At 45.3% G+C, this 24,424-nt stretch overlaps 1 protein-coding gene across 12 annotated transcripts in view; it reads left to right on the forward strand.

The window, feature by feature from the left end:
- DST (dystonin) overlaps positions 1–24,424 on the forward strand; it is a 517,500-nt gene that overhangs the window by 275,844 nt on the left and 217,232 nt on the right. For all 12 annotated transcript variants that reach the window (XM_061146340.1, XM_061146344.1, XM_061146341.1 and 9 more), the window contains one exon: positions 16,944–17,110. In XM_061146340.1, coding sequence (XP_061002323.1) covers positions 16,944–17,110 — 167 coding nt within the window. The remainder of the gene's footprint in view (positions 1–16,943; positions 17,111–24,424) is intronic.

Here is a 24,424-nt window from a genome sequence, read left to right on the forward strand (position 1 = left end):
GCAGCCGGGTCCTGAGTTTGCCCTGGAATAAGGGCTCCAGGTACTGGGGGCCCTGCAGTTTGTCTTTTGTAGATGCTCTCTTTATGTTCATCTCTGTGAAAGCTCTTGTATTTCACTAGGTTGGGTTGTGATTTTATTTTTTGTGATGCATTCTTTAATCATGACTTTATTTCAAACCCTTTACATTTTTGTTATTATTGGAAGACTTGGCATGTCTTTTGAATGTCTGTGTTAATGTTTCCTGTTTTTTCCAATGGTATAGCCTTGGCAAACAATAGTTAAATAAAAAAGACAGTTTTGACAAGACAGATGTAAGGAGGAGACGCTGCAGTGATCAGTCAGTATGGGCTTGCTGATCCCGTAAGTTTGATTGCTGATACAAAAGGCAAACCCCAGTTGTCTGTGTCCATCCATAGGGACTCTCACATACCTGCTTTCAATTCCATGTGTGTGTGTTTGTGTGTTGGGGGCAGCAGGCACAGATGAAACTCACCAAATCTGTTCTCTCTGATACATGAGTTCCTCCCCAGCCAAGTCTAAAATCAGAACTCACTTGGGCAGCGGGTCATAGGAATTTGCTTATGACTCAGACTGCCAGGAAGTTGCAATCTTTATTCCTAACACAGATATTTGGCATTAGACAAGGTTACTTCTCTGAGATTTTTACTTGTCTTTAAAATGTAAAATATTGATACACTTGCCTGAGAAGCACATCACCCAAGCAATATCTTATACATGTAAGTAGTTGACAGTTGATGAGTTTTTCTTTCAGCTGTTCCTGACTTTGCCTTTTAAGAAAAAAATCCAGAAATAAGAGGTGAATGTGATACATTTACCTGTATATGTGATACATTTACGTGTGCCACATTCATAGCAAAGTCATTGTGCTGTCGGGTAGAGATTCTTTGCCCAGGGACCAGATGAGCTTTATTCAGGCCAGTGTGCTGGTCATCATTGGCTTCTGCTGGTCCTCCTGGAGCTGGCTCCCTGTTTGCATCCACCCCCATGCCTTGTCAGTGTTACATCATGCTTTCTGTTTACATTTTACCGTGGTGACATTGAAAAAGAAAGCATCCGGTCTAGTCCGTTATCTGTGTAGCTCTGACTTGGAGGTCAGTGTGAAAGAAAGCTGCTTGATTGCTGTGTGTTTATGAACGTAACCACTTGCTTTGCTCACATATGTTTTCCATCTGTTCTTGTTTTTTTTTTGCACAATTTGGCTTCAAGTAAGCCTTACATGTTTTGATGAATGGAAACTTGAAATCTGTTTCTTAAGTGGCACATAAGCCTCTTTTCCCCCCTTGTGTTATCTTCGTGCCAAGGACTTTACCCCCTTCTTCCTACACTGTGTAGCTAATGATTTTTGAAACTTCAGTGGAAAATACATGTGAAAATAGGTCATAAACCTGTCAGTCAGATTTGTTAAATATTTGTGATATGGAGGTACTTAACAAAGCTCACATCTTCTATGGGAATGCCAAATGGAATAGTCTTATTTTTTCACTTTTTAAACAATTTTTATTTTATACCGGACTGTAGTTAGTTGTCGCTCCGTCGTGTCAGGCTCTTTGCGACCCCATGGACTATAGCCTACCAGGCTCCTCCCTCCAGGGGATTCTCCAGGCAAGAGTACTGGAGTGGGTTGCCATTTCCTTCTCCAGGGGATCTTCCCAACTCAGGGATCAAAGCAGGATCTCCCACATTCCAGGCAGACGCTTTAACCTCTGAGTCACCAGGGAAGCCCACCTGTTGAGCTATTTCAAATCCTGAAAGATGATGCTGTGAAAGTGCTGCACGCAATATGCCAGCAAATTTGGAAAACTCAGCAGTGGCCACAGGACTGGAAAAGGTCAGTTTTCATTCCAGTCCCAAAGAAAGGCAGTCCCAAAGAATGCTCAAACTACCACACAATTGCGCTCATCTCACACACTAGTAAAGTAATGCTTAAAATTCTCCAAGCCAGGCTTCAGCAATACGTGAACCGTGAACTTCCAGATGTTCAAGCTGGTTTTAGGAAAGGCAGAGGAACCAGAGATCAAATTGCCAACATCCTCTGGGTCATCGAAAAAGCAAGAGAGTTCCAGAAAAACATCTGTTTCTGCTTTATTGACTATGCCAAAGCCTTTGACTGTGTGGATCACCATAAACTGTGGAAAATTCTGAAAGAGATGGGAATATCAGGCCACCTGACCTGCCTCTTGAGAAACCTGTATGCAGGTCAGGAAGCAACCGTTAGAACTGGACATGGAACAACAGACTGGTTCCAAATAGGAAAAGGAGTACGTCAAGGCTGGATATTGTCACCCTGCTTATTTAACTTATATGCAGAGTACATCATGAGAAACGCTGGGCTGGAGGAAGCACAAGCTGGAATCAAGATTGCCGGGAGAAATATCAATAACCTCAGATATGCAGATGACACCACCCTTATGGCAGAAAGTGAAGAGGAACTAAAAGCCTCCTGAAAGTGAAAGAGGAGAGTGAAAAAGTTGGCTTAAAGCTCAACATTCGGAAAACTAAGATCATGGCATCTGGTCCCATCACTTCATGGGAAATAGACGGGGAGACAGTGGAAACAGTGTCAGACTATTTTTTTGGGCTCCAAAATCACTGCAGATGGTGATTACAGCCAAGAAACTAAAAGATGCTTGCTCCTTGGAAGGAAAAGTTATGACCAACCTAGATAGCCTATTAAAAAGCAGAGATATTACTTTGTCAACAAAGGTCTGTCTGGTCAAGGCTATGGTTTTTCCATTGGTCATGTATGGATGTGAGAGTTGGACAGTGAAGAAAGCTGAGTACCGAAGAACTGATGCTTTTGAACTGTGGTGTTGGAGCAGACTCTTGGGAGTCCCTTGGACAGCAAGGAGATCCAACCAGTCCATCCTAAAGGAGATCAGTCCTAGGTGTTCATTGGAAATACTGACGCTGAAGCTGAAACTCCAATACTTTGGCCACCTCATGCGAAGAGTTGACTCATTGGAAAAGACCCTGATACTGGGAGGGTTTGGGGGCAGAGGAGAAGGGGACGACAGAGGATGAGATGGCTGGATGGCATCATCGACTCGATGGACATGAGTTTGAGTAAACTCCGGAAGTTGGTGATGGATAGGGAGGCCTGGAGTGCTGCGATTCATGGGGCTGCAAAGAATCGGACACGACTGAGCGACTGAGCTGTAATTAGTTGTTTGACAATGTTGTACATTGTCTCAGATGTACAGCAAAGTGGTTCAGTTCTACATATACCTATAACCATTCTTTTTCAGATTCTTTCCCTAAGGTTATCACAGAATATTGATCCCCTGGAGAAGGGAATGGCTACCCACTCCAGTACTCTTGCCTGGGAAATCCCATGGTCAGGGGAGCCTGGAAGGCAACAGTCCCTGGGGTTGCAGAGAGTCATGAACATCTGAGTGACTACCACGTCCACTTTCTCACAGAATATTGAGCAGAGTTCACTGTGCTATGCAGTAGGTCATTGTTAATTATCTGTTATATGTATATTGGTGTGTGTATGTTAATCCCAGTTCATAATTTATCCTTCCCCCCCTTTCCCCTTTGGTAACCATAAATTTGTTGTCGAAGTATCTGAGTTTGTTTCTGTTTTGTAAGCAAATTCATTTGTATAATTTTTTTAGATTCCACATATAAGTGCAATCATATGAGTTTGTCTGACTTACTGCGCTTAATATAATAATCTCTAGGTCCACACGTGTTGACACAAACGGCATTATTTCACTCTTTTTTATGTGAGTAATATTCCATGTTATATGTATACATGTGTATATATATATTTATATACACCACATCTTCTGTATCCATTCATCTGTTGATGACTGTTTAGGTTGTTCCCATGTCTTGGCTGTTGTAAACAGTGTTGCAGTGAACATTGGGTGCATGTATCTTTTCCCATTATGGTTTTCTCTGGATATATCCCCAGGCTTGGGATTCCTGGATCATATGGTCGCCCTATGTTTAGTTTTTAAAGGAACCTCCATTCCATGTTCTCCATAGTGTCTGCACCAATTTACATTCCCACCCACAGTGTAGGAGGGCTCCCTTTTCTCCACACTGTCTCCAGCATTTGTTATTTGTAGACTTTTTGATGAGGGCTAGTCCTTATTTTATCTGAGGATTTTGATGTCTCACTTTGCTGTGGTCCAGATAAAGACTGTTCTGTGGCAAACAGAATAAGACCAACAGCTTGCTGCTCTTTGTCACTGCGTTCTTCCCAGAACCTTGGAGGTGGACTCTGCTTAATTACCTTTGGTTAGAACTGTGCATGGCTCTTTATTTTGTATCGAATTCTCCATTTTCCATCAGAATTGGATGGACATGAGAGCGCTCAGCCCCTTCAATGGCCTGTTAGCCAGCATTTGTTTGCAAGACATAGTCCCTTCAAAATCTTTTTCATTTCTTCTCTGTTTGAGCCATTTTTACACTCAGTTATATGTGAGGATTGGGCTCAATGATGTTTGAATTAATCTCCAAATGGTATAGTGTACAATTCTTTGAACTTTTCTTCAGCTTAGACTTACTTAAGGCCTCTGCCTTGAACTTCCTGGTTCCTGTGATATTTGTCATTCTTGGTCTAGGTGACCAGTTGACCTCCTCTTTAATCTTTGCCCCATCAGCTGACCTTGGGTGGTCCTCCAGGCTCTGGGCTTCTGAGAAGGGAGTTCAGCTGGCCCTCCTTGGGCACGTACTGGATGTAAATGTCATGACACGTTATAGCTTTGCTAGGGTAAGGAGGTATAAGTGAAAACAGAAGTATTGCAGAGTTGCATATCGCTTTGGAAGCGGAAAATGCTTTCAGACTCATTGTCTTTTGATCATTCTTAAGAACTGTATTAAATAGGTGAGACAGACAGTTCCTCTTTTCTGGAACTAAGAAATGGAAACTCGGGTTAAATAAGATCTTAGGGCAGCGCAGTGGATGGGGGTAGCTGAGTTAAATGATGGCTTAGCATCCCACATGAACTGTCAGAGTTCTAAAGGAGATGCTGTGAGCTTGGGGCAGAGGTTAATGTTTCTAAGTGCTGATGTTCTTTGGGGAGGGTGAGTGTTACCCACAGAGGCAGCTGGGGTGCAACACGTTCAGGGACAGGGCGTGATGAGCTCAGGGACCCCTTCTTTGTCTGACGCACATGCTTCCTGGACTTGTGATGAGGAGCTTGCTGTTGCCCTTGAGCTGTTCCCACAAAGCTTTCTTCCTCCTTGAGTTTCACAAGTTCCATTTCTTCCCAATCTGTGATGCTGATCTCCGCAAAGATGGTTATTTTCTGTCTTTATGGGTTGTTGTTTTTCTAGCTGACCACATGTAAATGTTACCTAAGGAGCTCTTAAGCAGTAAGCTGTGGGTCCAGTGGATAAGACTCTCTGCTCCCAGTTGCAGGGGACCCAGGTTCCATCCCCGGTCAGGGAACTAGATCCTGCATGCCACAAGTAAGTTTGCGTGTTCCAACTGAACGATCCCGCATGCTGCAACTATGGTACAGTGTAGCCACATAAATAAACTAAAAATGTATATATATAGGTGGCTGGATGTCAATTCCAGTGATTCTGGATCACTGCGGGCTGGTGACTCTGACGGTCAGAACTGTGGCCAGGGCACTTGTTTTGTTTCATTTTCTCAAGTGGTCCCTGCAGTGGGGGAGCCATCCCTGGATGAAGCCCTACCCTGGATTTAATGACAGTATTTTCTGGTGGAACGTGAGAACACTGCATATGTTTCAGGCACCCTCTCATGCATTTCATGAAACCACACTAAATCCTGAAAACCAGCACCACCCTCGTCTTCCCCTCATCATGTGTTTTCTGACAAGCGGTGGATCATGGGCCCGGAGACAGGAGGTGTGAGTTCTCGCCAGGCCTTGCTGCCAGAGAGCCCTGGGCCTTGGATGCATTCTGCATTTCTCCAGGTCTCAGCTTCCTTGTTCCAGAAAGGAAGATGTGGGGCTGGATGATGACATGACTATTTATAGGCATGGTGTTTGTGGAGCCCTGCTGCATGCTTGGCACCCCCACGGGGCTGTTCAAGCATCATGAGGTGGTTCTGTCATTTGCTCCAGTTATGGACGAGGACCTGGAGCCTCGGGAGATGTGGTGACTTGCTCAGGCGACTCTGCTGGGGTGAGGGAGGGCTTGGGTCTCGCCGGGATTGTCTCCAGCTAAACTCAGAGCCGCTGCCACTTACCCACTTTCTGCACCTCTTTGAATTCCTGCGAATCCGCAGATTGCAGTGCACACCCTTGTACTGTGTTTTCACCCCTCCCTCCAGCCCCCTCTTCCTTGATTTCTTTCCCATTTATTCTGGGCCTGTTATATGTGGAACCAACACCAACACATCCCATCGTTTCTTCATTACAGATGTTGGGGGTGTGGCTGTATGCTTAGACGCCCCAGAGGCTTTGGGGATCCGGACCGTGGATATCACGGTACCCTCTGTATGTTCAGGGGACACATTCCAAGGCTCCCAGTGGACGCCTGAAACTGGGTAGTCCTGAACCCTCTCTGTATACACTGTACTTTTGCTGTACTTAAATACTTACAATGAAGTTTAGTTTGTAAATTAGGCACAGTAGGAGAGTAACTGAGTTACTGGCATCACTGCTTTTGCACCCTAGAGCCGTTATTAAGGTAAGAGTTCCTTGAATACACGCACTGAGAAACCACAATCAGTTCAGTTCAGTTGCTCAGCTGTGTCCGACTCTTTGCAACCCCGTGGACTGCAGCACGCCAGGCCTCCCTGTCCATCACCAACTGCCAGAGTTTACCCAAACTCATGTCCATCTAGTCGGTGATGCCATCCAATTATCTCATCCTCTGTCGTCCCCTTCTCCTCCCTCCTTTAATCTTTCCCAGCATCAGGGTCTTTTCCAGTGAGTCAGTTTTTCGCATCAGGTGGCCAAACCACAGTCTGATGACCAAGATATTTTGTGAAGTGACTAGCGGGATGATTCCTGTTGGCAGCGGGACGGACTTGGATGGGGAACGATTTTGTCTCAGTACTCAGAACGTTGTGCTGTTTGAAGACTTAAGAATGGTTTATTTCTGAAAGTTTCCATTAATATTTTCAGAATGTGCTAGACTGGGATAATTGAAGTAACAGAAAGCAACACTATGGATCCAGGGGGAGTTTTGTCATTTTGACGCCCCACCCTGTCACACAGCCATGTAAACTAGTTCAGACCGACCTCTTTTCACCTTCCTTTCCCTCCTTTGGTGAATTGCCATGAATAGGGCAGTGGTGTGTGGGGAGAAGCCAAGGAGGGAAGGATGGGGAGGGGTGTGCACGGTGTACAAGTGACATTAACAGCATCTGAGTAAAGAAGGGTTGGATATTTTATTAATTGACTTCCCATTGTATCAAAACAACATAATTCAGAAGCATCTCAAAATGTTACAGTGATACATGAATAGTCAACCTCAGTTCAGTTCAGTCGCTCAGTTGTGTCCGACTCTTTGCGACCCCATGGCTGCAGCATGCCAGGTCTCCCTGTCCATCACCAACTCCTGGAGCTTGCCCAAGCTCATGTCCATCAAGTTGGTGATGTCATCCAACCATCTCATCCTCTGTCATCCCCTTCTCCTGCCTTCAGTATTTCCTAGCATCAGGGTCTTTTCCAGTGAGTCAGTTCTTCACATCAGGTGGCCAAAGTATTGGTATTTCAGCTTCAGCTTCAGTCCTTCCAGTGAATAATCAGGACTCATTTCCTTTAGGATGGACTGGTTGGATCTCCTTGCAGTCCAAGGAACTCTCAAGAATCTTCTCCAACACCACAGTTCAAAAACATCAATTCTTCAGTGTTCAGCTTTCTTTATGGTCCAACTCTCACACCCATGCATGACCACTGGAAAAACCATAGCTTTGACTAGATGGACCTTTGTTGGCAAAGTAATGTCTGTGCTTTTTAATATGCTGTCTAGGTTGGTCATAACTTTCCTTCCAAGGAGCAAGCGTCTTTTACTTTCATGGCTGCAATCACCATCTGCAGTAATTTTGGAGGCCAAGAAAATAAAGTCTGTTACTGTTTCCATTGTTTCCCCATCTATTTGCCATGAAGTGATGGCACCAGATGCCATGATCTTAGTTTTCTGAATGTTGAGTTTTAAGCCAACTTTTTTACTCTCCTCTTTGACTTTCATCAAGAGACTTTTTAGTTCCTCTTCACTTTCTGCCATAACGGTGGTGTCATCTGATATCTGAGGTTATTGATGTTTCTCTCAGCAATCTTGATTCCAGCTTGTGCTTCATCCTGTCTGCCTCACTGAAATGTAATATTTATTCAGAAGTTTTTTCTTTAACCAAGTCTTCTGTGAATCTTAAGCTGCAAAATTGTACTTAGAATTCAAGGACTAGGATAAATTCTAAATATTTCTCCTTTTCTATAGTAGCTTTGCTCTATAGATTTTTAAAAATTATTTTTTTTAACTGAAGGATAATTGCTTTACAGTGTCATGTTGGTTTCTGCCATACAGCAGTGCGAATCAGCCATAATTACACACACACACGCACACACACGCACACACACACCCCCCCCCCCACACACACACCCTCCATCTTGAGCCTCCCTCCCCCTCCCACCTTACCCCTGTAGGTTGTCAGAGTGCCGGGCCGAGCTCCCCGTGTGACACAGGAGCTTCCCCCCTGCCGTCTGTCCTGCACATGGTTGTGGGTATGTGTCAGCGTTGCTGTCAGTTCGCGCCCCCACCTCCCCCCGCAAGTCCTTCTCTGTGTCTGTCTCTGTGCCCTACAAATAGGTTCATCAGTGCCGTCTTTCTAGATCTTGAAAGCAAAGGTCATTTGGTTTACAGTTGACTTAACTCATTTCTAACATTTCATCTTTTTAAATGAAAATGCATTTATGGGTTTTTTTTTTAAATTTCTAGTCTTCATTCGGATTTCATAACCAGTTTGTGAAAATTTAGTTCTAAAATAATTGCACAGAATGTGGCTGTGTATCGGCATTAAAATGCTTCTGTCTTTTCTGTTAAATGAAGGACACGACAAATTTTCAGATCCTTAGCTGTATAAGAGAAAGAGTTAAATCTTATGTTAATTTCTCCCGTATTTGAATAAGAAATAAATGAGCATTTGCTCAAGGTGACCCATTAATGTAGAGCATCATCACTTGAATTTTATCAGCTTTTATTTTATTTTGCTTTAATCCTCTATTTACCTCTTCCTTTTAGGGAGGCAGTTTTTTAACGAGATACAATTTTCAAAATACATGTGCCCTCTTTGCAGTTAAGAATATTTTGCGGAGCCTTTTCACACATTTTTGAAACTTGGAAGCACACACTGAAAATGTGTTGATTACATTGGTTTCTGCCAAAATAGTTGAAACATCATTGAAGAGATTGTCTTTGAAAGCAAACATCCTGGCTTGGAAATGTTTGTATGTTTTGACACATTCAATATGGAATTTGCTTTTGCCTGACTAGAGTGTCCAGCAGTGTGACTAACCCTCAGTCTGGTGCAGTCACTTCTGGTCATGGGGGGCAGGCACCGTTCTGAACCGTGAGAGAGAGAGAGAGTGTGTGTGTGTGTGTGTGTGTCTTGATGAGAGGAAGCTGAGGCCCAGGAAGCCATGGGGTGGGGATGGAACACAGGTCCCTCCATGGCTCTGCACTACCTTTCCTCCCGAGGATCAGCTTTCACTCTTGAGATCATTGTGTTAACAGAGGTGGGAGCATCCTGAGATCACGTTTTCCAGCCTCCTGCTTTCCTCCTTGGAAATACCTGAACTCTCTCAATTAGAGTATAAAGTCTGTTGTAGATTTCAACACAAATGTGTGAAGGAACTGAAATTCCTTGGATGCTGCTCGTGTCCAGCTGTCTGAACCAATAGGGATTTGGGTTCTGCAGGGAAGAACGTTTGACAACTGCCTTTCCCATACCCACTGTGTGTCCCTTATGTCAGCTTTTGCTTCTATAAAGTGAGCTGGTTTCTCAGTAGATAAAACTCTTCCTGAAATGCTGTGGAGTGTCACTGTCGATTTGGTGTAGCAGAGGAAAGGGGACTTAGCTCTTAAGTCAGAAGACTTAAATGTTTTTTCTAATTAAAAATTTTCTTTATTGAAGTCTAGTTGATTTACACTGTTGTGTTAATTTCTGCAGTATAGCAAAGTGATTCAGTTATATATATGTGTGTGTGTGTGTGTGTGTGTGTGTATATGCAGACACATCCTTTTTTATGTTCTTTTGCATTATAGTCTATCTCAGGATCCTGAATATGGTTCCCTGTATAGTGCTGTGGGACCTTGTTCATCCCTCCTGTATATGATAGTTTGTATCTGCTATTCCCAAACTACCCCCCACCCAGCTTGGCAACCACCAGGTTCTCTCTGTCTGTGGGTCTGTGATGTTTCACAGATGTGTTCATCTGTGTCATATTTCAGAGTCCACATATCAGTCTTACCATGTGGAATTTGTCTTTCTCTTTCTGAGGTGTCTCACTTTCTGTGATAATCTCTAGTTGCATCCATGTTGCTGCAAATGGTGTTATTTTTTCTTTTTTTATGGCTGAATAACATTCCGTTGTATATATGTGCCACGTCTTCTATGTGTGTTCATCTGCTGATGGACATTCAGGTTTTCTCCATGCCTTGGCTATTGTGAACAGCGCTGCTGTGAACACAGAGATGTGTGTGTCTTTTCGAGTTACAGTTTTGCCTGGATATATGCCTAGGAGTGGGATTGCTGGATCATGTGGTAATTCTATGTTTAGTGTTTTGAGAAACCTCCGTACTGTTTCTTATAGTGGCCACACCGACTTAGGTTCTCACCAGCGCTGTAGGAGGTTCCCTTCTCTCCACACCCTCTCCAGCATTTGTTATCTAGAGTTTTTAATGATGGCCACTCTGACTAGTGTGAGTGTAGTGTAGTGTTAGTCGATCGGTCGTGCCCGACTCTTTGTGACCCCATGGACTGTGGCCCTCCAGGCTCCTCTGTCCGTGGGTTCTCCAGGCAGCAATACTGGAGTGGGTTGCCATTTCCTCCTCCACCATGATCCTAAACCCTTAACCACAGTCTGGTGGAGACGGCTCCCCAGCACTGAGTGAGCACCCACGGGGCTTGCTGACCCGGAGGAAAGATCAGTCTGAGTTGGCAGGATAGGTGTCTATTCTAAATGTGAAGCAGAGAGTTCACTTTCCCCCTGCAGGTCCTGCGCTGGAATTTGGGAGCCTCAGGGCCATGCCTCGGGCCCTCCCGGCTGGCCTGCTGAGACCCTGGACACGTCCCCGAGCCTCCTGTGCCCTCAGCTTTTCACCAGTGAAGCCAGGGGCTGACAGCGGGCTCTGAGGTCTTCCAGTTAGAGTTCCCTGGATTCCTTAATCCTTTCCTGTAGTCATAGCTTCTCTAAGTTACATTTCTTAGTCCTCTCAGCCTCAGAGATGTTGCCTTTCTGCTGTTACACGCTGGCTATTTAACCTTTTCATGAATTGTAATTATTTTTTAAAAATTTAAAAATTGCATTTGCCTGGGCTCGAATTAAATCCGATAAAACTGTGACTAGTCTCCCGGGGAGTTGTGTGAGTCAGCTTTGGAAATTGGCCCTTGGTGTGCCCTCCCTTCCCACATGCCAGAACTATGACAGCATAGTGGTAAAAAGCGGGTGTGGCTGCCGCCCGGTCTTCTCGTGGCGTTTGACTTTGCTCAGAGGACTGAGGCTGGCAGCCTCAGCTGACCAGCACGGGAGGCTTGACCCTCCCCGCCTGCCCCCGGCCGCCGGGAGGGAGGTCAGAGTGACCTCTCCGATGGGTGTCGGCTTCTTTTCTTGCATTGAAAAGACATTTCAAGACTACATCCCGGGTTAAGTTTATGACATTGTTTTACAGAAATAAGATGACACCTGGGTAACGTTGGGATGAGTAATCTCTAGGCCTGGGTTCACTACCGGGCACTCCTAGACAGTGGCTGGGGGATGTGGCAGTTATTGCGAAGTGACATTAGTTGGAAACCTTTTATTTCCTAAGGTGACAAGGGTTACATGGTAGGCTAAAACTCATTCATCCCCAGTGCAAACATGACACTTCTTCTGATGCTTCCTCCCTCCCCGCCCCTCCCCACCCCTCTCCACCCCTCCCCACCCCTCTCCACCCCTCCCCCCCTTCCCCATCCCTCCTCTCCCCTCCCCTGCCCCCTCTCCTCTCTCCCCTCTTGCAGTTCTTCCGCCCCTCCCTCCTGCAGGTAACTGAGCACTTCAATCTGTGTTGAGCCGTCTGGGGGGCAGGGATGCTCCAGGGGAGAAGCGGCCTGAGCAGAGCCCCTGCGGGGAGAGGGCGTGTGGCCCGCAGGGTCTGGCACGTGTGGTTTGACTGTGGGACAGAAGGAGAATGGCCTGGGCCTGGGCAGGCCGGCCAAGACTGACGTGGATGGATGTGTCGATGGGATGAGGGGCCGTGTGGTGCGCGGAGCCTGTTTCTCGTCAGACGCTGGGGGTTGGTTCCAGAGGCGGGAGGCTCTCCGGAGCCTGGTGTTGCTCTAGGTCGGTCATGGCTGTGTCTTAAGAGGGGCTGATGCTGACACGCGAGCCTGGAGTTGGTGGTCTTGAGTAAAGCTGGTTGCTTCTGCTCCCCACAGCCCGGGGGCAGCCCGCGCCCCCCGGGGTCCGCTGCTGTCTCTCCAGGGCCCGGGAAGCGCCGTAGGTGCGCAGCTTTGGCGGCGCTGACCCTCGGCGGTGACCGCCGTGCTCAGCCCCTGACCCCTCTCCCCGCTCCTGGGAGCAGAGTCACGAGCGTGGACCCCTCTGTGGGTCTGCTCACCCCTTCCCACTTTCCACGGAGTGACTGGGACAGAAGCCGAGACTCAGTAGGCTGAGGAGTAAAGATACCGGTTAGAAAGCGCTCCTTAAGAAGAGGGAGGTGTTGCTGAGTGCAGAGGAAGCCGGGTTTATGAAGGTTATTCGTTTTTACTCATTTTAGGACGGAAGAGACTTGGGCATTGTACATACTGAGAGCACAGACCCAGGGGGATCCCCTCACAGAGACCTGGGGTGACGGGCCAGGGCCCTCACGTCTGTCCCTTTTCTCTGTGAAGATGATGAAAAGTGATGGCAGACACAGTAGGCGAGCAGGTGGGGTAGGCGTCCCACCGCACGGTGAAGAGTTGGCAGACATCCTTAGGGATGGAAACACTGGCCTTTCAGGATGCTGAGGAGGGAAGGTGGGTTTCCTGGAGCCCCGGCCGAGATCAGAGCAGGCATTCGAGGAGGCGGACATCCCCACAGAGGAGACAGACCTCCTGGATCGGGGCTGAGGCTCCACGTCTGGGTGGCCACAGGGTGAGGACGGTGAGGAAGGTGAGGACAGCGGGTGAAGTGAGGGATCCCGGGGTGGAGACAAGCGGGAGGAGGTGGCGAAGCCAGCGGAGGCCTCAGAGAAGCGGCAGAGTCGGGCTGGTGGAGGACCACGCGGTGTTTGCTGAGCCTGTGGTCGGTCCAGCTGGAGCTGGGGAGCAAAAGTGCTAGAAAATAGCCGTTGCTGTCGGAAGTCACAGCCTTGCAGTGGACTGGATCAGGTTCAAGGTAACGAGATCCAGCTGAAGGTGTGTGGCTGGTCGGCGTGGCGGGAAGGCTGAGGCCTGTGAGGATGGGTCCCTGGATGCAGATACTAGATGCTGGGAGCACCGGTCATCTTGAGGACAGGAAGGAGATGGTGGCACAAGAGTGACCAGATGTGCAAAGGTGAGGTCTTTGTGCTGCAGATACTGACCTGCGAGCTGCTGCTTTCCATCATCGGGGGAGGCGGGAAGCGTTCCCTGCCCCTGTGCCTGCTGGTTCCAGGACTTAACGCGCTGCGGGGCGTGGTGCGGGGGGCTGGGGTTCAATGGGAAGGCTGAAGCAGGGTGGTGGAGGTGAGCAGATTTTGTTTCCTGCAGAGTAGATGCTTCTGGAAAGTTGCGAGTGGAGGCAGGCTGGGTCCAGGGAGAGGAAGCAAAGATGAAAGAAGGTCCGAGAGGCTCCGTGGGAGGAAGCACGTGCCCTCCAGTGGCGGCCGGCAGTGACTCGGAGGAGAGTCCTGCAGGCTTCCTGCGGCCAGGAGGAGCTCTGGTCTGAATGCTGGCTGGCAGGTCGCTGGCGAGAGGCCTAGAAGCAACAAGTACTGCTCATCAAGTGGTGGGAGAAGCTGACGTCTGTAGAATTTTCTACCTGCAGGCTCTGGGCTGAGCACTTAATGTATGTCATCTTGTCTAAACTTTGGAAAGATGTTATTATATCATCATTTATGTTTTAAAAATGAGGAAGATGGGTTTTAGGGAGATGATGTGAATAGCTCTAGGTCTTTTCTTTGAAGTAGAGTTAATTTACAATGCTGCCTCGATTTCCAGCATACAGCAAAGTGATTCATTTATACATATATGTATATATTCTTTTTCATATTTTTTTCCAGCACAGATTACTGCAAGATATTATATCCAGACCCCTGTAGGTCCTTGTTATTTAACTCTTTTATATATAAATTCGTTTGTATCGTTTTTTAAGAGTCCACATATCAGTGATACCATATGATATTTGTCTTTCTCTGTCTTCATGTAGTTTGGTCATCTCTAGATGTGCCCACGTTAAGAAGCTCTGGGTCTTAATCCTGTTAGCAGTTGCAGTTGGGATTTGAGCCCCCACAGTAGGAGCTGAAACCTCCTGTGATCTCTGTGCGCCTCCAGGATTTGGAGGAAGAGGCCTGGTTCCTTCCTAGAACCCCTCCTGGCCTGCCCTTGCTGGGGAGGAGTCAGGTTGATTTGCCGATTTTACATTAGGAGTCATGAGTGGCAACTTCAGATTTACAGTGTTTAGCATTTGGTTTACTTTTCTTTTTAATTTTTTTGTACCATATCATAGTTAGATATACCTAGGTTGATAGAAAAGTTAGATATACCTAGGTAGGCAATGGTGAGTGGTAACAGTATATCTAAAAATGCTTAACTTCCCAGTGGGAATAATAGTTAATTGGAAATTGAAGGAGAAGATGAAAGACTTAACTTATTAGTGGTCTTTGATATGTTAAAATTTGGTTCATAACATATTTGAATATCCCCCTTAAAACTATAGCTTTTAAACTAGTGTCTGCATATGCAGTGGTCTGATACACTGTATGTGAGCCTAATAGGCTCCTGGCTGATGTTCAGCCACTTTCAGGCCTGTGAACGCTTCTTCCTTAATGTCTTTCCCTGGATGTCTGGGCAGCACTGTAGCCGGTTAAACACCCTGTGGTTGACTCCTTGTTAATAGGCAGTTACCTTTGGCATTGGACTGGACTGGAACATTCTTGACCCTGCAGAAATCAGTCCCTGCCTCTACCCAGCTATTGTCCTTTTCTTATACTGTTATAAATACCACCCTGTGTCCTCAGGTTTTCCAGAAACAGCTAGTTTCACATGTACGTGCATAGATCTTTTAAACATTTTATTGACGTGTACACAGTGCTGTGTTCATTTCCGCTTCACAGCAGAGCAGCTTCGTTACACGTTTGTGTCTGCAGTCGTCTTCATCTTCTTTTCCACTCTGGTTTATGGCAGGATCCTGATTCTGCTTCCCTGTGCCATGCAGCAGGACCCTGTTGGTTTCCACCCTGTGTGTAATAGTTCGCATCTGCTCGTCCCGCACGCCCGCATCCCTCTCCCACTGCCCTTCCCCGGCAGCCACACGCCTGTTCTCTGTGTCCGGGACTCCGTTTCTGTTTCGTAGAAAGGTTCATCTGTGCCGTATTTGAGGTTCCACGTAAACGTGTCAGTGTGGTCATCTCTAGGTCCGTCCATGTTGTTGCAAGTGGCGTTATTCCATTCCTTTCTGTGACGGAGTGATATTCCAGTGAATATATGCACCATATCCGTTCATCTGTCGAGACTGAAGGGCTTCTTTAGTCTGGGTTTCTAAGCTTTCTGCTGTCAGTTTCCTGCTTGCCTGTGTGAACCTCTGCCTCTGTGTCGTTTTCATAGTCTAAGCCTCTCGGATTTCAGACTGAAGAGAGTCTTAAATAGTCCCTGCTTCTTCCTGCTCCCCCCCGTTTTATAGAAGAAGATGCTGGCTCACAGGCCTGAAAAGATGTCCCTGAGTTAGGGGACCGGTGGCCAGCTCTCAAGGCCGGTCGGGACTTGAGGGGTTTTCCTTCCCGTGTGGGATGACCACCCCCACCCCCGCCCCGCCCCACTGCCTTCCTTCTCATCTGACCCTGATCCCCGCCTGTCCTGACCCCCCGGCTTGGCGTCCCCACTGACTGAGGGAACAGCTGTCTGCTGGTGTTAATCCCGGCTTGGGAGTCACTGTCTGACCCCTGCCGGAGTCCCTTGGTGCCTTAATGTCATTATCAGCAGGTTAAATAGGACCCTTATCAAAGGGCGACTTGAGCGAATGGAGATCATGTCAACTGGTGACTTTTATTATCGTTCAGTGGAAGAGATTTTTTTTAAAAAGTAAGGCAAACAAAATATAGGGAAAAATTATTTGATGAAAATTTCCCATTGGGTAAACTGAACAAAGCTTCATGAGAAAATCAGAAAGACTTCTGGCCAAATAGTTAAGCAGTGTGGTTAGTTGGAGAGGGGGCTGTTCTCCTTTTCTTTACACAGGATACCTGCTGGATCAGATTCTGCTCTGCATGTGAGTAACATAGATTAATTTGTAGGTTCTACTGTGACTCATTTGAACTTGGAAAAATGTGTGCTTAAGTTGTTTGAACAGATCTGATTAGTAAAACGGAATGGAGACTTCTCAGCGCTGGGACATTCTGGTATGAGAAAAAAATGAAACGAGTGGGTTAAATCTTACTTTTCTATCTGCTAATCTCTTTGAAACTCAGGTTCCCTCCGTGGAGATGGGGGAAACATTGCCATCTTACAAGTGAGAGGAGCATTAAGTAATAAGTGCTTGGCACATAGTAGGTTCTTAATCTGTGTTAGCTTCCTTCCTTCCTAATGGTTTACCATTTTCGGTTCCGTTTAGATATCTGATATCCATGTTACTGGTGAGTCAGAAGACATGTCAGCGAAAGAAAGACTGTTACTGTGGACGCAGCAGGCCACGGAGGGTTACGCGGGGATTCGGTGTGAAAATTTCACCACCTGCTGGAGAGATGGGAAATTATTTAATGCCATCATTCATAAATACAGGTATGAAATTTGAGTTTTCCTGCCCTTTGATAAATCTAAGTGTTTCTTTCATTTCCCAATTTTTTTTTTTTAACAGCAACTACCTTGGCATTTATTGGTGGTCAGAAAGCTTCACAATCGGTTTTGTGAAAAGAAAATAAAGCAAGATTTTGGTTTGTTTTCTCTGCAAAATTGTTGAATTTCTGAAACGTAAAGGATCATTTGCTTTATAAAAAGGTCAGCTTGCCACATGGTATTCCTGAGATCTGACCTCAAAAGCTTCTCAAGTTTTACCATCCACAGAATCTTTATTTGTAACCGAGACCCATCTATTGTTATCCATCTAAAGCTTCTTCAGCAGTTTATAGCAAAGTGCGAGAAGTTGAACCAAAACAGCCATCATGGATCTTCCCTTTTAAATACACTTATCAACCTTTAGAAACACTTGATTCTGCCCAAAGTGTCTTAAAACCCAAGAATACTGGAGTGGGTAGCCAATCCCTTATCCAGTGGATCTTCCTGACCCAGGAATCTAACTGCATTGCAGGTGGATTCTTTATCAACTGAGCTATCAGGGAAGCCCCTTGATTCTGCAAAGGTGTCTTAATTATTGTCTGGAGCAGGTGGCAGAGAGGAACAAGCTTGTTTATTTCCAGGAAAACCATAAGCTTATCATCTTTCAGCTGTTTTGAGAAAGCTTGTACCCTTGAAGCAGGCTTCAAACCCTCTTCAGCAAAAACCTCTAGTTGATGAATTAAATCTTGGTAAGTTTTTAGTGGCCCCTAGTAAATAAACACAGAGAATATGCCATACTGGACATGTTCCATCCATATTGAACAATCTCATTCTCCTGATCCTCCCACTTCTCAGTCTTAGAGTTGATGTCACTGCTTTGGGATTCCCAGGCTTCACGGAATACATCTAGATTTTCTTTAGCGATTTTACTAGATGGATGCATTGTCGAAGTTTCAGCAGCGGAAATGATCTGTTGGCCGGTCAGCCTGAAATGTCTCCTCTGCATGTAGACAGGTCATTTCAAGAGGTTCTGTCCCACATATGTGCCTCAACAATTGGCAGGTCTTTGAGAAAACATTTTTACAGTTCAGCTTTCTCATTCTTCACAATATATAGCATCATTTTATAATTAATAAAATAAAACCGGGCTTCCCTGGTAGCTCCGTGGTAAAGAATCCATCTGCAGGAGGCATGGGCTCGATCTGGGAGCAACTAAGCCCGTGGGCCACAACCCCCGAGCCTGCTCTCTGGAGCCCCCGCAACTACCGAGCCTGCACTCCGGAGCCTAGGGCTGCAACTCCTGAGCTCATGAGCTGCGGCTGCTGAAGGCCGTGTGCCCAGAGCCCGTGTTCTGCAACAGGAGAAGCCACTGAAATGAGCAGCCTTCGTTGCACACCTGGAGAAAAGCTCACACGCAGCACGAAGACCCAGCGGAGCCAGAATAAATACATAAATATAGATAAAGTGATCAGGAAAGAAAACATTACAACCTATACAAATAAATTTGTACATTAATGAGAAGATGATCATTATACTATACTGGTTCCCAACAGATTCTCTAGGATGGCAAAGCCAGAACAAGTAAGGGTTTAGCATATACCCTATTGTTTCTGCTTCCCATCTGAACAGTGTAATATGGTCACAGAATATTAGAACCAGGGGGAATCCTGACTCCCCGAGTGGTCCAGTGGTTAGGACTCCGTGCTGCCAATGCACAGGCTCCGGTTCAGTCCCAGGTCAGGAAACGAAGATCCCACCAGCAGGAATCCTGAAAGACTTTGTTGTGCCCCACGTATTTTATGTATGAAGAAATGTGGCTCAGAGAAGGACTTACCCAGCATCTCTCAGCTAAACTGTGTCAGTTACCACAAGCTACACATTCTTCTGACAACAAACAACTCTTCTATCAATTAACACACTTTTTACTGGAGAGAAGCCTGGATTAGGCAAGACTGATATAATGAGTAAAGAGTCTATATCAGTGAAAATGATATCTTGAGTCTTAATGGTACATGTGCATGCTAAAACACTAGAAAATACAGACAGTGGAAAAAAAAACCACATTTCCACTGTCCAGAGGTCATCACTCAGACACACAGAACTATGGTATGTGGTATGTCTTTGAATTTTGTCAGTGACCTAGCAGACAGTAAGCTCTGGTATGTGGGCTCTACAGGTGGAGGGCCGAGATTGTGTACTTAGAGCACTGATTAGTGAGGTCAGGGTTCAGACGAAGCCTCGTCAGTTTCTATGTCACAGCCTCCTCACCTAGTAACTCCAGTGCATAGGTGGGTTTAATGATGGCCACCTTTGGGGTGGTAGACAGTGTCCTGGTGAGAATTGCTGGGTCTGAATTAACACTGACATGGCACCTACTAAGGGCAGGGCACTATCCCGAGCAGCTTACGTGTGTTCATTCACTCAGTTCTGACAGCATCCGTAAGAAGGTCGTCCTCCCGGGTTACACACAGGAGCAGACCAGAGTATATACCTGCTTCAGGTCACACAACCGGTGAGTGTCGGGCTAGGGACCCAAACCCCAGTGCCCAGCGGCTGTTCTTGTTCCTACAAGGCACACCGCTGTTGCCTTATGAGAAGTGAAACCCACAGAAATTCCTTACTGAAAGCAATGTAACTCTTGCTTTCAGTTATTTTTCTTAGTTTTGCAAGGAGTTTGTCTTGCTTTTGAAGAGCTGAGTATCTTCCTGTGACAGTAAGTCCAAACTCTAACTCACTGAACTGACAAAGTTACTTGGAAAGAAAAGAATAACTATATGGAGCAGTTAATATCCCGCTAACTGTCTGCCAGTGAGGCGTTCTGTTAAGACGCTTCCTCTATGTTGTTGCATTCATACCTTCCTCCAGCTCCGGGAGGAGCTGCCGTCACCCACGTTACAGATGGGCAGCCTCTGGTTTGCCAAGGTCACGGCGCTGCCGAGATGCAGGGTGTGAGTCCCACCTGGGCTGCTTGCCTGGCACCCCACCCCATTCTCCGCTTTCCCTTTTCCTACTGCTCTTCTCTCCCCCTTTTTGCTTTGAAGACTTTGAGGTCTGTAAGACTGTACCGTTTCCCGTGGACCCACACCCAGGAGCCCCTTTAAACCCTGTCAGCCTGCCTCCTTTATAGGACGGCATTTCAGATGTGGGTGTTGGTTGCTGAGTTAGGAAGAAAAACCTGGATTGACTTGCCAGCTCTTGTCTGGAATAAGCAGAGCTCTCCTTGAGGACCCCCCTGCCAGAGGGTTTTGTGGTGATCACGCACATCAGCGTGCGATGGTCACGGTGTGTGTCCCATGTGACTTAGAACCCAGGCCGTTGGAAGGCTGGACCCACTGTACATGAGTGGAAAGGCCTTCGTAGCCTTTGGATGACAGCATGGGGGTGGTTACACCAGAGGGTGGGTGTCAGGGTGCGTTTTGAGGCTGTGCCCTGCTTGGAAGTTTTTCAGGTAGAAGCAAAGCATTTGTAAGCCAGCTCTTCTTCTAAAATGACTGACGTTTAAGAGCCACAGTCTGCAGGCATTGTCTCTTCAATACTTACGAAGGGTTATGAATACAAATCGGTGTATACCTGCTGTGCCTTTTCCCCCTCGGTACTTAAATAAGTCACTGCCCTGTTTATGTTTCAGAGCTCACCTTGCTTGAGGAGAGGATTTCACTCTCCTGAACATGATTGGTTTTGAACTTTTCTGTTGGCCGAATAATCATTTTAGAACATTGCTTAGCTTTAGCTTTTTTCCCCCTTCTTGTTTAATTGACGTATAGTTGATTTACAGTGCTGCATTAGTTTCTGGTGTAAAGTGAAGTGGTTCAGTAACCTGCATGTCTGTTCTTTCTCAGGTTCTTTTCCCTTTGGGCTGTGATGGATGATTGAGTGTAGTCTGTGTTGCTCAGCAGGTCCTTGTTGCTTGTCTGTTTTGCGTGCAGTGGTGTGTTCAGCCTTAACTTGGAACTCAATTCCCTCATGTGTGTTGTGTTCCCTTATTAGAATTCATGGTAAAAATACTGTCTGGTTTAAATGGTTATAAGATTTTTTTGTTGCTGAAGTGTCAAGTTATCCTGCACCTAGATCATTACTGTGGTTTCTTTAACTAGAAGAAACCTTTTATCTGTAGAACTGTATTTTTTTTTTAATCCTTGGGCCTTTCTTTTTTCTTAAAAAATAGTTGCAAAAAAAAAAAAAATAATTGCTTATCTTTTCCCTAGTCCGTGTAATAATTAAGCAGATGGTGTTGATTTATACATGGTTTTCATTGTTGATTGTCTTGATTTACTCAAGACAAAAGAGACAAAATTATAAACAATTAAGAAATCGCTGTTAGATTTTTAGCTATTGGGCAGAAATAATCACATTTATAGAGTTGTGTTTTAACAGTTGTTTTCCCCTTGATAATTATCCTCTTAAATTTTATGATGTATTTATTTGGATTCGCTGTGGGAACACACCCACTTAATTGGGCTTTTTGGACTTTTTTAGATACAAGTTTTATTATGTGCATGGATTTTATTTGACTTCTGTAACAAAAATTATCTGAGGTGGCACATGGATTGGGTTTCTTCTCAGATACCAAGCCTAATCTTATAGAATCCTTTGTTGAGAAGGACCTTAGGTGGGAGTGAGGGCTTTGCAGGAAACCTCCTGATCAGGGCAGTGGGTGGAGAGAGAGGTGTGGAACCCTGAGGTGGCAGGGACCCTGGATAGAGTGCAGGTTTCCCTGGAGCTGAGAAGGGAATAGCTAGTGTTCATCAAATAAGAGTAGATCAGTATTATTTGACATAACTGATTTAGTAAGGTTTTCGTGTATAATTGTGCCCTTGTATCCACTGGGGGTTCTCCCACAGATAACAAAATCTATGAATGCTTACACCGCGCAGTGTTTATATATAACCTCACGTGTCCTCTGTATACTTGGAGTCATCTCTAAGTTACTTCTAATACCTAAAACAATGGAAGTGCTCTGTACATAGTGGCCAGCACACAGCAAAATTCATTTTGCTTTTTGGAACTTTCTAGAATTTTTTTCAAATATTTTTGATCTGTGGTTAGTTGAATTTGAGGATGCAGAAACCACAGGTACAGAGGGCTAACTGTATATAATATCTAAAGATTCCAAAATAGGACCTGAAATGAGAGGAGATTCCATATACATGTGAATGTCAATCGTTGTGAGTCAAGCACATTAATTTGAATTGTCTAGCATATTTCTATTAGTGTCCCTCATAGAATATGACTTTTAAAAGTGGAGAGTGTGTTTGTTAACCCTGGTAAGCAGTATTTTAATGACAATTCATTTATTCCTAAAGTTCCATAGAAACTTAATTTTCTAAAATTCTGTTTCTTGAAATAGAATTATATGAAATAAGTAGTAGTAAATAATATTATTAAATTAAATAAAAACAAAGATAAATTTATGTAATAAGACTGATTTATACTTTTTAGGAGATAAAAATGCTTTATAAAGGTGAAAAGAAAGTAGCTATCATATAGTGGGTACCCAGGAATTAGATGCAGGATGTTGAACAGATAATAGTTCCTGTCCTGCCTATTTTTTAGTATTTAGTATTTTAGTATTAGTAGCTTTCAAAATTGTCACAATCCTGTAAAATAGATGGTACTGTTTCTACTGTTATCTATTAAATTATCAAATTGTTAAATTATTAAACTGAGGCTCAAAAGGTAACTCATATGCTTCACATCAGATACCATTTTAATAATGGACGTGTTTGCTCTGGATTCTCAAGTCCTCATATACTTCTCTGTAAATACTTAGGTAATTTCCAATAGGCAGACTAAATATCAAGAAATGGAACTGTTGGCCGGAGCAGTTGTGGTGAAAAAGTGAAAGTGAAGTCGCTCAGTCGTGTCCGACTCTCTGTGACCCCATGGACTGTAGCCTACCAGGCTCCTCTGTCCACGGGACTTTCCAGGCTAGAATACTGGAGTGGGTTGCCACTTCCTTCTCCAGGGGATTTTTCCAACCCTGGGATTGAACCCAGGTCTCCCGCATTGCGGGCAGATGCTTCACCGTCAAAGCCTCCAGGGAAGCGCAGCTGTGGTAGTGTGTCCTTAAAGACTAAAGATGTGAAACGTCTCAGTGGGTTTCAGAAATTGTTACCCCAAAACTGGGTTCGCCTTTTGGTGGGTGTCAAGGCAAAAGACACAACCAAACCAAGATGGGGAGATGGAAGGATTTATTATTACTTGCTGCAAGTAAGGAGAACACTGAGGATCTTTCTAGAAGCGGCCTAGACAGCATAACTAGGGAAATTTTAAAGGTACTTGCATATGCATGAAGGTGCTTGGGCAGTCAACAGATTGAAGTCTCTAGGGTCAGAAAAAGTCAACATCATCCTCCTTTAGATTCTAGTTTATCTGTTGGTTGAGCATTTCAGGCTAATCTTTACCATTGAAACAGAACTGGGAGCTATAACTAGTATGTTATCTTTGCTATTGTTACTTATCTTACTGGATGACAGGGCAGAGTTTCTATGTTCTTTTGTTCCCGTAAGATCATTAATTACTGAGACTTGTTCAAGGGTGAGCATGGTGGCAAGGCTTAGATCACAAAATGACTTAGGCCAAAAATGGGTTCTCTTATGCCAAGAAAGCCTTGCCTGGTTCTTTTTCCCTACCCTATCTGCTTAGAAAGGGACCAAATAAATAGTACCATATATAACTGCCAACTAAGATCTAGGTCTCTTGTAAGGAATGAATGAGGACAGCATTAATTGTTTAATCTAGACTCAGCCATCTCTGAAAATAGCATCAGCAACTATCATATAGTGAGGAAAATTGCAGATGATAGGAGAGCAGTAAAACAGTACCAGTGAGAGCAAAGGGACAGGTGGACTGTTCCGTGGTTTCATTGTGTCCTGTGAGCCTACAGGGCGGAGGGCCTGGGTGCTGCGGTGGGTACTGATGCCCAGACTCAGCCTCTGTGCCCCCATTCTGGACCCGGTCTGGGAGACAGAGTTTTGGGTGAAGAGAAAAGAATAGTTTAATAGCTTTGCCTGCAAGGGGGGCCACCGTGGGCTAGTGCCCCTCAAAACTGTGTGCCCTGCCCTGGAGGATTGGTGGGGAGTTTCACAGCAGTGGTTAAAAGGGGTTGCTGATAAGATAAGGGTGTGTGCAGGGCCTATGATCCTTTAATCTCATCTCAGGTAATCTTTTGATGATCTTCTCTGGTCCATTTAATTTGGCCTTAGGTGGTCTTCTCTGGAATGAAAAATGCTGACATCTTCCATTTGTTGGGGGTTTTAGTTCTGTAAAGAGCTCAGAGACACTGTATCCCTTGAGGGGAACCAGAACCCTGTCTCAGGG

Source organism: Dama dama, chromosome 7 (genome assembly GCF_033118175.1).
Source record: "Dama dama isolate Ldn47 chromosome 7, ASM3311817v1, whole genome shotgun sequence".
NCBI classification, from domain to species: domain Eukaryota; kingdom Metazoa; phylum Chordata; class Mammalia; order Artiodactyla; family Cervidae; genus Dama; species Dama dama.